This window comes from Oncorhynchus masou, chromosome 24 (assembly GCF_036934945.1).
Source record: "Oncorhynchus masou masou isolate Uvic2021 chromosome 24, UVic_Omas_1.1, whole genome shotgun sequence".
Lineage (NCBI taxonomy): Eukaryota > Metazoa > Chordata > Actinopteri > Salmoniformes > Salmonidae > Oncorhynchus > Oncorhynchus masou.
The window spans coordinates 1882308-1896515 of NC_088235.1; the positions used below are offsets into that span (position 1 = coordinate 1882308).

The 14208-nt window shown below is 48.6% G+C and overlaps 1 protein-coding gene across 1 annotated transcript in view; it reads left to right on the forward strand.

Moving 5' to 3' along the window:
* The window catches only part of LOC135513359 (ryanodine receptor 2-like), a 382179-nt gene that overhangs the window by 83304 nt on the left and 284667 nt on the right, over positions 1-14208 (forward strand). Inside the window, 2 exon segments of the mRNA XM_064936287.1 lie at positions 2807-3015; positions 7035-7265. Coding sequence (XP_064792359.1) covers positions 2807-3015; positions 7035-7265 — 440 coding nt within the window.

The following is a 14208-nucleotide window of genomic DNA, read 5'->3' on the forward strand; positions in this document are numbered from 1 at the left end:
CCCCAAGCCATAGACTGTTCTCTCTGCAACCACACGACAAGCCGTACCGATGCACCAAGTCCTGGACAGCTTCTACCCCCAAGCCATAGACTGTTCTCTCTGCAACCACACGACAAGCCATACCGATGCACCAAGTCCGGGACAGCTTCTACTCCCAAGTCATAGACTGTTCTCTCTGCAACCACACGACAAGCCATACCGATGCACCAAGTCCTGGACAGCTTCTACCCCCAAGCCATAGACTGTTCTCTCTGCAACCACACGACAAGCCGTACCGATGCACCAAGTCCTGGACAGCTTCTACCCCCAAGCCATAGACTGTTCTCTCTGCAACCACACGACAAGCTGTACCGATGCACCAAGTCCTGGACAGCTTCTACCCCCAAGTCATAGACTGTTCTCTCTGCAACCACACGACAAGCTGTACCGATGCACCAAGTCCTGGACAGCTTCTACCCCCAAGTCATAGACTGTTCTCTCTGCAACCACACGACAAGCCGTACCGATGCACCAAGTCCTGGACAGCTTCTACCCCCAAGTCATAGACTGTTCTCTCTGCAACCACACGACAAGCCATACCGATGCACCAAGTCCTGGACAGCTTCTACCCCCACGTCATAGACTGTTCTCTCTGCAACCACACGACAAGCTGTACCGATGCACCAAGTCCTGGACAGCTTCTACCCCCAAGTCATAGACTGTTCTCTCTGCAACCACATGACAAGCCATACCGATGCACCAAGTCCTGGACAGCTTCTACCCCCACGTCATAACATTGCTAAATAGTTAGTCAGGGTAGCTTTTGGTTAACCATTTAACGATCTGCATGGACCCTTTTTGTACTTCTCTTTTGAGTCATTACACATGCTGCTGTTACTGTTTATTATCTACCCTGTTGCCTAGTCAGTTTACCCATAACTGTATGTACATATCTACCTCAATTACCTCATACCCCTGCACATTCACACATTACTGGTACCCTGTGTATATAGCCATGTTATTACCTGGTGCCCTGTGTATATAGCCATGTTATTACCTGGTACTCCCTGTATATAGCCATGTTATTACCTGGTACTCCCTGTATATAGCCATGTTATTACCTGGTGCCCTGTGTATATAGCCATGTTATTACCTGGTACTCCTTTATATAGTCATGTTATTACCTGGTACTCCCTGTATATAACCATGTTATTACCTGGTACTTCCTGTATATAACCATTTCATTACATGGTACTCCCTGTATATAGCCATGTTATTACCTGGTGCCCTGTGTATATAGCCACGGTATTACCTGGTACTCCCTGTATATAGCCATGTTATTACCAGGTACTTCCTGTATATAGCCATGTTATTACCTGGTACTCCCTGTATATAGCCATGATATTACCTGGTACTCCTTGTATATAGCTATGTTATTACCTGGTACTCCCTGTATATAGCCAAGCTATTACCTGGTACTCCTTGTATATAGCTATGTTATTACCTGGTACTCCCTGTATATAGCTATGTTATTACCTGGTACTCCCTGTATATAGCCATGTTATTACCTGGTACTCCCTGTATATAGCTATGTTATTACCTGGTACTCCCTGTATATAGCCATGTTATTACCTGGTACTTCCTGTATATAGCCATGTTATTACCTGGTACTCCCTGTATATAGCCATGTTATTACCTGGTACTTCATGTATATAGCCATGTTATTACCTGGTACTCCCTGTATATAGCCATGTTATTACCTGGTACTTCATGTATATAGCCATGTTATTACCTAGTACTCCCTGTATATAGCCATGTTATTACCTGGTACTCCCTGTATATAGCCATGTTATTACCTGGTACCCCCTGTATATAGCCATGGTATTACTCAGCAGGCTGAGTGTCCAGAACACATTGATGTTGTTACCTACTGGTTAGGATAAGATAAGAACACATTGATGTTGTTATCTACTGGTTAGGATAAGATAAGAACACATGGATGTGGTTACCTACTGGTTAGGATAAGAACACATTGATGTTGGTGTTACCTACTGGTTAGGATAAGATAAGAACACATTGATGTTGGTGTTACCTACTGGTTAGGATAAGATAAGAACACATTGATGTTGGTGTTACCTACTGGTTAGGATAAGATAAGAACACATTGATGCTGGTGTTACCTACTGGTGAGTATAAGATAAGAACACATTGATGTTGGTGTTACCTACTGGTTAGGATAAGATAAGAACACATGGATGTTGGTGTTACCTACTGGTTAGGATAAGATAAGAACACATGGATGTTGGTGTTACCTACTGGTTAGGATAAGATAAGAACACATTGATGTTGGTGTTACCTACTGGTTAGGATAAGATAAGAACACATTGATGTTGGTGTTACCTACTGGTTAGGATAAGATAAGAACACATGGATGTTGGTGTTACCTACTGGTTAGGATAAGATAAGAACACATTGATGTTGGTGTTACCTACTGGTTAGGACAAGATAATAACACATGGATGTTGTTACCTACTGGTTAGGATAAGATAAGAACACATTGATGTTGTTACCTACTGGTTAGGATAAGATAAGAACACATTGATGTTGGTGTTACCTACTGGTTAGGATAAGATAAGAACACATTGATGTTGTTACCTACTGGTTAGGATAAGATAAGAACACATTGATGTTGTTACCTACTGGTTAGGATAAGATAAGAACACATTGATGTTGTTACCATTCTGGCTCCTGTCCTATGGGCCGTTCTGGCGTACGTTCTTCTAATGGTTCTTCTAAAATAACAATGTCCTCTCTGTCCTCTCTGCAGGTTTCATCCCGGTGTGCAGCCTGGGTGTTTGCCAGGTTGGGAGGATGAACTTTGGTAAGGACGTGAGCACGCTGAAGTACTTCACCATCTGTGGTCTGCAGGAAGGCTACGAGCCCTTCGCCGTCAACATGAACAGAGACCTCACCATGTGGCTCAGCAAGAGACTGTCTCAGTTCATCCCCGTACCTCCGCAGCATGAACACATTGAGGTGAGGGTCCAGTCGCTATCCTGTTTAGCCATGTTGCCTTACAAAACTGTTCTGTTGACAAGACTGTCCTTGAAACTTGACCCTGCTCCCCCTGATGTAATTGTGTGTAGAGTTTGATAAGTGAACCTCTGTTTATAAGCCTCTTTATATGTGTTGTTGACCACCCTGAACAAGGCAGTTTAACCCCCGGTAGGCCGCCATTTAAAATAAGAATTTGTTCTTAACTGACTTGCCTAGTTTTAAATAAAGGTAAAATAAAACATATTAGTTTTTTTGTAACAACCTATGTTGGTAACCTGGACTGAGAACACCTTCCTAATATTGAGTCGCTGCATCCCCCCCGTTCTGCCCTCAGAACAGCCTCAGTTCGTCGGGTCATGGACTCTACAAGGTGTCGAAAGCGTTCCACAGGGATGCTGGCCCCATGTTGACTCTACAAGGTGTCCAAAGCGTTCCACAGGGATGCTGGCCCATGTTGACTCTACAAGGTGTCTACAGCGTTCCACAGGGATGCTGGCCCATGTTGACTCTACAAGGTGTCTACAGCGTTCCACAGGGATGCTGGCCCATGTGGACTCTACAAGGTGTCTACAGCGTTCCACAGGGATGCTGGCCCATGTTGACTCTACAAGGTGTCCAAAGCGTTCTACTGGGATGCTGGCCCATGTTGACTCTACAAGGTGTCTAAAGCGTTCCACAGGGATGCTGGCCCATGTTCCCATGTTGACTCCACAAGGTGTCTAAAGCGTTCCACAGGGATGCTGGCCCATGTTGACTCTACAAGGTGTCCAAAGCGTTCCACAGGGATGCTGGCCCATGTTGACTCTACAAGGTGTCCAAAGCGTTCCACAGGGATGCTGGCCCATGTTGACTCTACAAGGTGTCCAAAGCGTTCCACTGGGATGCTGGCCCATGTTGACTCTACAAGGTGTCCAAAGCGTTCCACTGGGATGCTGGCCCATGTTGACTCTACAAGGTGTCCAAAGCGTTCCACTGGGATGCTGGCCCATGTTGACTCTACAAGGTGTCCAAAGCGTTCCACAGGGATGCTGGCCCATGTTTCCATGTTGACTCTACAAGGTGTCCAAAGCGTTCCACTGGGATGCTGGCCCATGTTGACTCTACAAGGTGTTCAAAGCGTTCCACTGGGATGCTGGCCCATGTTGACTCTACAAGGTGTTCAAAGCGTTCCACAGGGATGCTGGCCCATGTTGACTCTACAAGGTGTCCAAAGCGTTCCACTGGGATGCTGGCCCATGTTGACTCTACAAGGTGTCCAAAGCGTTCCACTGGGATGCTGGCCCATGTTGACTCTACAAGGTGTCCAAAGCGTTCCACTGGGATGCTGGCCCATGTTGACTCTACAAGGTGTTCAAAGCGTTCCACAGGGATGCTGGCCCATGTTGACTCTACAAGGTGTCCAAAGCGTTCCACTGGGATGCTGGTCCATGTTGACTCTACAAGGTGTCCAAAGCGTTCCACTGGGATGCTGGCCCATGTTGACTCTACAAGGTGTTCAAAGCGTTCCACAGGGATGCTGGCCCATGTTGACTCTACAAGGTGTTCAAAGCGTTCCACAGGGATGCTGGCCCATGTTGACTCTACAAGGTGTTCAAAGCGTTCCACTGGGATGCTGGCCCATGTTGACTCTACAAGGTGTCCAAAGCGTTCCACTGGGATGCTGGCCCATGTTGACTCTACAAGGTGTCCAAAGCGTTCCACTGGGATGCTGGCCCATGTTGACTCTACAAGGTGTCCAAAGCATTCCACAGGGATGCTGGCCCATGTTGACTCTACAAGGTGTCCAAAGCGTTCCACTGGGATGCTGGCCCATGTTGACTCTACAAGGTGTCCAAAGCGTTCCACTGGGATGCTGGCCCATGTTGACTCTACAAGGTGTTCAAAGCGTTCCACAGGGATGCTGGCCCATGTTGACTCTACAAGGTGTCCAAAGCGTTCCACTGGGATGCTGGTCCATGTTGACTCTACAAGGTGTCCAAAGTGTTCCACTGGGATGCTGGCCCATGTTGACTCTACAAGGTGTTCAAAGCGTTCCACTGGGATGCTGGCCCATGTTGACTCTACAAGGTGTCCAAAGCGTTCCACTGGGATGCTGGCCCATGTTGACTCTACAAGGTGTCCAAAGCGTTCCACTGGGATGCTGGCCCATGTTGACTCTACAAGGTGTCCAAAGCGTTCCACTGGGATGCTGGCCCATGTTGACTCTACAAGGTGTTCAAAGCGTTCCACAGGGATGCTGGCCCATGTTGACTCTACAAGGTGTCCAAAGCGTTCCACTGGGATGCTGGTCCATGTTGACTCTACAAGGTGTCCAAAGCGTTCCACTGGGATGCTGGCCCATGTTGACTCTACAAGGTGTACAAAGCGTTCCACAGGGATGCTGGCCCATGTTGACTCTACAAGGTGTTCAAAGCGTTCCACAGGGATGCTGGCCCATGTTGACTCTACAAGGTGTTCAAAGCGTTCCACTGGGATGCTGGCCCATGTTGACTCTACAAGGTGTCCAAAGCATTCCACAGGGATGCTGGCCCATGTGGACTCTACAAGGTGTCCAAAGCGTTCCACAGGGATGCTGGTCCATGTTGACTCTACAAGGTGTCCAAAGCGTTCCACTGGGATGCTGGACCATGTTCCCAAGGTTACTCTACAAGGTGTCCAAAGCGTTCCACTGGGATGCTGGACCATGTTCCCATGTTGACTCTACAAGGTGTCTAAAGTGTTCCACAGGGATGCTGGCCCATGTTCCCATGTTGACTCTACAAGGTGTCTAAAGCGTTCCACTGGGATGCTGGCCCATGTTGACTCTACAAGGTGTCTAAAGCGTTCCACTGGGATGCTGGTCCATGTTGACTCTACAAGGTGTCCAAAGCGTTCCACAGGGATGCTGGTCCATGTTGACTCTACAAGGTGTCTAAAGCGTTCCACTGGGATGCTGGTCCATGTTGACTCTACAAGGTGTCTAAAGCGTTCCACTGGGATGCTGGTCCATGTTGACTCTACAAGGTGTCCAAAGCGTTCCACAGGGATGCTGGCCCATGTTCCCATGTTGACTCTACAAGGTGTCCAAAGCGTTCCACAGGGATGTTGGCCCATGTTGACTCTACAAGGTGTCCAAAGCGTTCCACAGGGATGCTGGCCCATGTTGACTCTACAAGGTGTCTAAAGCGTTCCACAGGGATGCTGGCCCATGTTCCCATGTGGACTCTACAAGGTGTCCAAAGCGTTCCACTGGGATGCTGGACCATGTTGACTCTACAAGGTGTCTAAAGCGTTCCACAGGGATGCTGGCCCATGTTCCCATGTTGACTCTACAAGGTGTCCAAAGCGTTCCACTGGGATGCTGGACCATGTTGACTCTACAAGGTGTCTAAAGCGTTCCACAGGGATGCTGGCCCATGTTCCCATGTTGACTCTACAAGGTGTCCAAAGCGTTCCACTGGGATGCTGGCCCATGTTGACTCTACAAGGTGTCTAAAGCGTTCCACAGGGATGCTGGCCCATGTTGACTCTACAAGGTGTCTAAAGCGTTCCACTGGGATGCTGGCCCATGTTGACTCTACAAGGTGTCTAAAGCGTTCCACAGGGATGCTGGCCCATGTTGACTCTACAAGGTGTCTAAAACGTTCCACAGGGATGCTGGCCCATGTTGACTCTACAAGGTGTCTAAAGCGTTCCACAGGGATGCTGGCCCATGTTGACTCTAATGCTTCCCCAACAGTTGTGTCAAGTTGGCTGGATGTCCTTTGGGTGGTGGACCATTCTTGATACACACAGGAAACTGTTGAGCGTGAAAAACCCAGCAGCGTTGCAGTTCTTGACACAAACCGGTGCTATGTTGATAACCTATAAAAATTGATATTAATGATAATAGTTCCAAGGATTTGTCTAGTTCTTTACCCATACCCACAGACCAATGTTGACAAGGTATCGAATGGCTATTCAACCAGATGACTTCCCCATAATGCCCTGTTCCCTTTGTCGTCTGGTCCTTCTAAAAGGTCACGAGGATGGACGGCACCGTGGAGACTTTCCCGTGTCTCAAGGTCACCCAGAGGTCGTTCGGCTCCCAGAACAGTAACCCAGACATCACCTTCTATCGCCTCAGCATGCCTATTGAGTGTAACGAGGTGCTGGCCAAGTCACCTGGTGGGACGCTACAGTCTGGCGGGGGCTTCTCCTTCTCCTCTAAGAAAGACCTGGACGACTTTGAGACCGTGTCCGACTTCGAGGTGCTGATGATGAAGTCACTAAATTCACTCTCTCCTTCTGTCTCCTTCTATTTCTGTCTCCTTCTGTCTCCTTCTATTTCTGTCTACTTCTGTCTCCGTCTCCTTCTGTATCCTTCTGTCTCCATCTCCTGTCTCCTTACGTCTCCTTCTGTCTCCTTCTCCTTCCGTCTCCTTCTGTCTCCATCTCCTGTCTCCTTACGTCTCCTTCTGTCTCCTTCTCCTTCCGTCTCCTTCCGTCTCCTTCTGTCTCCTTCCGTCTCCTTCCGTCTCCTTCCGTCTCCTTCTGTCTCCTTCTGTCTCCTTCCGTCTCCTTCCGTCTCCTTCTGTCTCCTTCCGTCTCCTTCCGTCTCCTTCTGTCTCCATATCCTACTGTCTCCGTCTCCTTCTGTCTCCTTCTCATTCTGTCTCATTCTGTCTCCGTCTCCTTCTGTATCCTTCTGTCTCCATCTCATGTCTCCTTACATCTCCTTCTGTCTCCTTCTCCTTCCGTCTCCTTCTGTCTCCTTCTCCTTCCGTCTCCTTCTGTCTCATTCTCCTTCCGTCTCCTTCTGTCTCCTTCTCCTTCCGTCTCCTTCTCCTTCTGTCTCCTTCCGTCTCCTTCTGTCTCCATCTCCTTCTGTCTCCGTCTCCTTCTGTATCATTATGTCTCCGTCTCCTTCTGTCTCCGTCTCATTCTGTCTCCTTCTGTCTCCTTCTGTCGCCTTCTCCTTCCGTCTCCTGTCTCCTTCTGTCTCCTTCTCCTTCCGTCTCCTTCTGTCTCCTTCTCCTTCCGTCTCCTTCTGTCTCATTCTGTCGCCTTCTCCTTCCGTCTCCTTCTGTCTCCTTCTCCTTCTGTCTCCTTCTCCTTCCGTCTCCTTCTGTCTCCGTCTCCTTCTGTATCATTCTGTCTCCGTCTCCTTCTGTCTCCTTCTCCTTCCGTCTCCTTCTGTCTCCTTCTGTCTCCTTCTCCTTCCGTCTCATTCTGTATCCATCTCCTTCTCTCTTCTTCTCCTTCTGTCTCATTATGTCTCTGTCTCCTTCTGCCTCCTTCTCCTTCTGTCTCCTTCTGTCTCCTTCTGTCTCCTTCTCCTTCTGTCTCCTTCTCCTTCTGTCTCCTTCTCTTCCGTCTCCTTCTGTCTCCGTCTCCACCTCCTTCTGGCTCCTTCTGTCTCCCTCTCTTTCTGTCTCTTTCTCCTTATGCCTTCTGTCTCCTTCTGTCTCCTTCCGTCTCCTTCTGTCTCCTTCTGTCTCCTTCTGTCTCCTTCCGTCTCCTTCTGTCTCATTCTGTCTCTGTCTCCTTCCGACTCCTTCTGTCTCATTCTGTCTCTGTCTCCTTCTGTCTCTGACTCCTTCTGTCTCCTTCTGTCTCCCTCTCCTTCCGTTTCCTCCCGTATCCTCCTGTCTCCTTCTGTCTCCTTCTGTCTCCTTCTGTCTCCTTCTGTCTCATTCTGTCTCATTCTGTCTCTGTCTCCTTCCGACAGCATGAGTGGTCGTGGGAAGATGAACTGGACTGTGTTTACAGCGTGAGTGGTCGTGAGTAGATGAACTGGACTGTGTTTACAGCATGAGTGGTCGTGGGTAGATGAACTGGACCGGGTTTACAGCGTGAGTGGTCGTGAGTAGATGAACTGGACTGTGTTTACAGCATGAGTGGTTGTGGGTAGATGAACTGGACTGTGTTTACAGCGTGAGTGGTCGTGAGTAGATGAACTGGACTGTGTTTACAGCATGAGTGGTCGTGGGTAGATGAACTGGACTGTGTTTACAGCGTGAGTGGTCGTGAGTAGATGAACTGGACTGTGTTTACAGCGTGAGTGGTCGTGAGTAGATGAACTGGACTGTGTTTACAGAGTGAGTGGTCGTGGGTAGATGAACTGGACTGTGTTTACAGCGTGAGTGGTCGTGAGTAGATGAACTGGACTGTGTTTACAGCGTGAGCGGTCGTGGGTAGATGAACTGGACTGTGTTTACAGCATGAGTGGTCGTGAGTAGATGAACTGGACTGTGTTTACAGCGTGAGTGGTCGTGAGTAGATGAACTGGACTGTGTTTACAGCGTGAGTGGTCGTGGGAAGATGAACTGGACTGTGTTTACAGCATGAGTGGTCGTGAGTAGATGAACTGGACTGTGTTTACAGCATGAGTGGTCGTGAGTAGATGAACTGGACTGTGTTTACAGCGTGAGTGGTCGTGAGTAGATGAACTGGACTGTGTTTACATCATGAGTGGTCGTGGGAAGATGAACTGGACTGTGTTTACAGCGTGAGTGGTCGTGAGTAGATGAACTGGACTGTGTTTACAGCATGAGTGGTCGTGGGTAGATGAACTGGACCGGGTTTACAGCGTGAGTGGTCGTGAGTAGATGAACTGGACTGTGTTTACAGCATGAGTGGTTGTGGGTAGATGAACTGGACTGTGTTTACAGCGTGAGTGGTCGTGAGTAGATGAACTGGACTGTGTTTACAGCATGAGTGGTCGTGGGAAGATGAACTGGACTGTGTTTACAGCATGAGTGGTCGTGATTAGATGAACTAGACTGTGTTTACAGCATGAGTGGTCGTGGGTAGATGCACTGGACTGTGTTTACAGCATGAGTGGTCGTGGGAAGATGAACTGGACTGTGTTTACAGCATGAGTGGTCGTGAGTAGATGAACTGGACTTTGTTTACAGCATGAGTGGTCGTGGGAAGATGAACTGGACTGTGTTTACAGCGTGAGTGGTCGTGGGTAGATGAACTGGACTGTGTTTACAGCGTGAGTGGTCGTGAGTAGATGAACTGGACTGTGTTTACAGCGTGAGCGGTCGTGGGTAGATGAACTGGACTGTGTTTACAGCATGAGTGGTCGTGAGTAGATGAACTGGACTGTGTTTACAGCGTGAGTGGTCGTGAGTAGATGAACTGGACTGTGTTTACAGCATGAGTGGTCGTGGGAAGATGAACTGGACTGTGTTTACAGCGTGAGCGGTCGTGAGTAGATGAACTGGACTGTGTTTACAGCATGAGTGGTCGTGAGTAGATGAACTGGACTGTGTTTACAGCGTGAGCGGTCGTGGGTAGATGAACTGGACTGTGTTTACAGCATGAGTGGTCGTGAGTAGATGAACTGGACTGTGTTTACAGCATGAGTGGTCGTGAGTAGATGAACTGGACTGTGTTTACAGCATGAGTGGTCGTGAGTAGATGAACTGGACTGTGTTTACAGCATGAGTGGTCGTGAGTAGATGAACTGGACTGTGTTAACAGCATGAGTGGTCGTGAGTAGATGAACTGGACTGTGTTTACAGCGTGAGCGGTCGTGAGTAGATGAACTGGACTGTGTTTACAGCATGAGTGGTCGTGAGTAGATGAACTGGACTGTGTTTACAGCGTGAGCGGTCGTGGGTAGATGAACTGGACTGTGTTTACAGCATGAGCGGTCGTGAGTAGATGAACTGGACTGTGTTTACAGCATGAGCGGTCGTGAGTAGATGAACTGGACTGTGTTTACAGCGTGAGCGGTCGTGGCTAGATGAACTGGACTGTGTTTACAGCATGAGTGGTCGTGAGTAGATGAACTGGACTGTGTTTACAGCATGAGTGGTCGTGAGTAGATGAACTGGACTGTGTTTACAGCATGAGTGGTCGTGAGTAGATGAACTGGACTGTGTTTACAGCATGAGTGGTCGTGAGTAGATGAACTGGACTGTGTTTACAGCGTGAGTGGTCTTGAGTAGATGAACTGGACTGTGTTTACAGCGTAAGTGGTCGTGAGTAGATGAACTGGACTGTGTTTACAGCGTGAGTGGTCGTGGGTAGATGAACCTGACTGTGTTTACAGCGTGAGTGGTCGTGAGTAGATGAACTGGACTGTGTTTACAGCATGAGTGGTCGTGAGTAGATGAACTGGACTGTGTTTACAGCATGAGTGGTCGTGAGTAGATGAACTGGACTGTGTTTACAGCATGAGTGGTCATGGGAAGATGAACTGGACTGTGTTTACAGCGTGAGTGGTCGTGAGTAGATGAACTGGACTGTGTTTACAGCGTGAGTGGTCGTGGGAAAATGAACTGGACTGTGTTTACAGCATGAGTGGTCGTGAGTAGATGAACTGGACTGTGTTTACAGCGTGAGTGGTCGTGGGTAGATGAACTGGACTGTGTTTACAGCATGAGTGGTCGTGAGTAGATGAACTGGACTGTGTTTACAGCGTGAGTGGTCGTGGGTAGATGAACTGGACTGTGTTTACAGCGTGAGTGGTTGTGGGTAGATGAACTGTACTGTGTTTACAGCGTGAGTGGTCGTGAGTAGATGAACTGGACTGTGTTTACAGCATGAGTGGTCGTGGGTAGATGAACTGGACTGTGTTTACAGCGTGAGTGGTCTTGAGTAGATGAACTGGACTGTGTTTACAGCGTGAGTGGTCGTGAGTAGATGAACTGGACTGTGTTTACATCATGAGTGGTCGTGGGAAGATGAACTGGACTGTGTTTACAGTATGAGTGGTCGTGATTAGATGAACTGCACTGTGTTTACAGCAGGAGTGGTCGTGGGTAGATGAACTGGACTGTGTTTACAGCGTGAGTGGTCGTGAGTAGATGAACTGGACTGTGTTTACATCATGAGTGGTCGTGGGAAGATGAACTGGACTGTGTTTACAGTATGAGTGGTCGTGATTAGATGAACTGCACTGTGTTTACAGCATGAGTGGTCGTGGGTAGATGCACTGGACTGTGTTTACAGCATGAGTGGTCGTGGGAAGATGAACTGGACTGTGTTTACAGCATGAGTGGTCGTGAGTAGATGAACTGGACTGTGTTTACAGCATGAGTGGTCGTGAGTAGATGAACTGGACTGTGTTTACAGCGTGAGTGGTCGTGAGTAGATGAACTGGACTGTGTTTACATCATGAGTGGTCGTGGGAAGATGAACTGGACTGTGTTTACAGTATGAGTGGTCGTGATTAGATGAACTGCACTGTGTTTACAGCATGAGTGGTCGTGGGTAGATGAACTGGACTGTGTTTACAGCGTGAGTGGTCGTGAGTAGATGAACTGGACTGTGTTTACATCATGAGTGGTCGTGGGAAGATGAACTGGACTGTGTTTACAGTATGAGTGGTCGTGATTAGATGAACTGGACTGTGTTTACAGCATGAGTGGTCGTGGGTAGATGCACTGGACTGTGTTTACAGCATGAGTGGTCGTGGGAAGATGAACTGGACTGTGTTTACAGCATGAGTGGTCGTGAGTAGATGAACTGGACTGTGTTTACAGCATGAGTGGTCGTGAGTAGATGAACTGGACTGTGTTTACAGCATGAGTGGTCGTGGGAAGATGAACTGGACTGTGTTTACAGCATGAGTGGTCATGAGTAGATGAACTGGACTGTGTTTACAGCATGAGTGGTCGTGGGAAGATGAACTGGACTGTGTTTACAGCATGAGTGGTCGTGAGTAGATGAACTGGACTGTGTTTACAGCATGAGTGGTCGTGAGTAGATGAACTGGACTGTGTTTACAGCATGAGTGGTCGTGGGTAGATGAACTGGACTGTGTTTACAGCGTGAGTGGTCGTGGATAGATGAACTGGACTGTGTTTACAGCGTGAGTGGTCGTGAGTAGATGAACTGGACTGTGTTTACAGAGTGAGTGGTCGTGGGTAGATGAACTGGACTGTGTTTACAGCGTGAGTGGTCGTGAGTAGATGAACTGGACTGTGTTTACAGCGTGAGTGGTCGTGAGTAGATGAACTGGACTGTGTTTACAGCGTGAGCGGTCGTGGGTAGATGAACTGGACTGTGTTTACAGCGTGAGTGGTCGTGAGTAGATGAACTGGACTGTGTTTACAGCGTGAGCGGTCGTGGGTAGATGAACTGGACTGTGTTTACAGCGTGAGTGGTCGTGAGTAGATGAACTGGACTGTGTTTACAGCGTGAGCGGTCGTGGGTAGATGAACTGGACTGTGTTTACAGCATGAGTGGTCGTGAGTAGATGAACTGGACTGTGTTTATAGCGTGAGTGGTCGTGAGTAGATGAACTGGACTGTGTTTACAGCATGAGTGGTCGTGAGTAGATGAACTGGACTGTGTTTACAGCGTGAGCGGTCGTTTGTAGATTAACTGGACTGTGTTTACAGCGTGAGCGGTCGTGGGAAGATGAACTGGACTGTGTTTACAGCATGAGCGGTCGTGGGTAGATGAACATGACTGTGTTTACAGCGTGAGTGGTCGTGGGAAGATGATCTGGACTGTGTTTACAGCGTGAGCGGTCGTGGGTAGATGAACTGGACTGTGTTTACAGCGTGAGCGGTCGTGGGTAGATGAACTGGACTGTGTTTACAGCGTGAGTGGTCGTCGGAAGATGAACTGGACTGTGTTTACAGCGTGAGCGGTCGTGGGTAGATGAACTGGACTGTGTTTACAGCGTGAGTGGTCGTGGGAAGATGAACTGGACTGTGTTTACAGCGTGAGCGGTCGTGGGTAGATGTGCCTGTTTTGAGATCAAAGTGAGAGCTGCATGCAGCCACGTGGGCACATGTTGTTCATATCCTTTGCAAGTTAGTGAGTTATTAGACTAGTTATAGATCATTTGTTCATATCCTTTGCTAGTTAGTGAGTTATTAGCCCAGTTATAGATCATTTGTTCATATCCTTTGCAAGTTAGTGAGTTATTAGCCCAGTTATAGATAATTTGTTCACATCCTCTCTGGTAGGCCTCTCTGATAGGCCTCTCTGGTAGGCGACTCTGGTAGAACTCTGGTGGGCCTCTCTGGTAGGCCACTGTGGTAGGCCACTGTGGTAGGCCACTATGGTAGGCCACTATGGTAGGCCACTATGGTAGGCCACTATGGTTGGCCTCCCTGGTAGACCACTGTGGTAGGCAACTATGGTAGACCACTGTGGTAGGCCTCTATGGTAGGCCACTGTGGTAGGCCACTATGGTAGGCCACTCTGGTAGGCCACTCTGGTAGGCCACTCTGGTAGGCC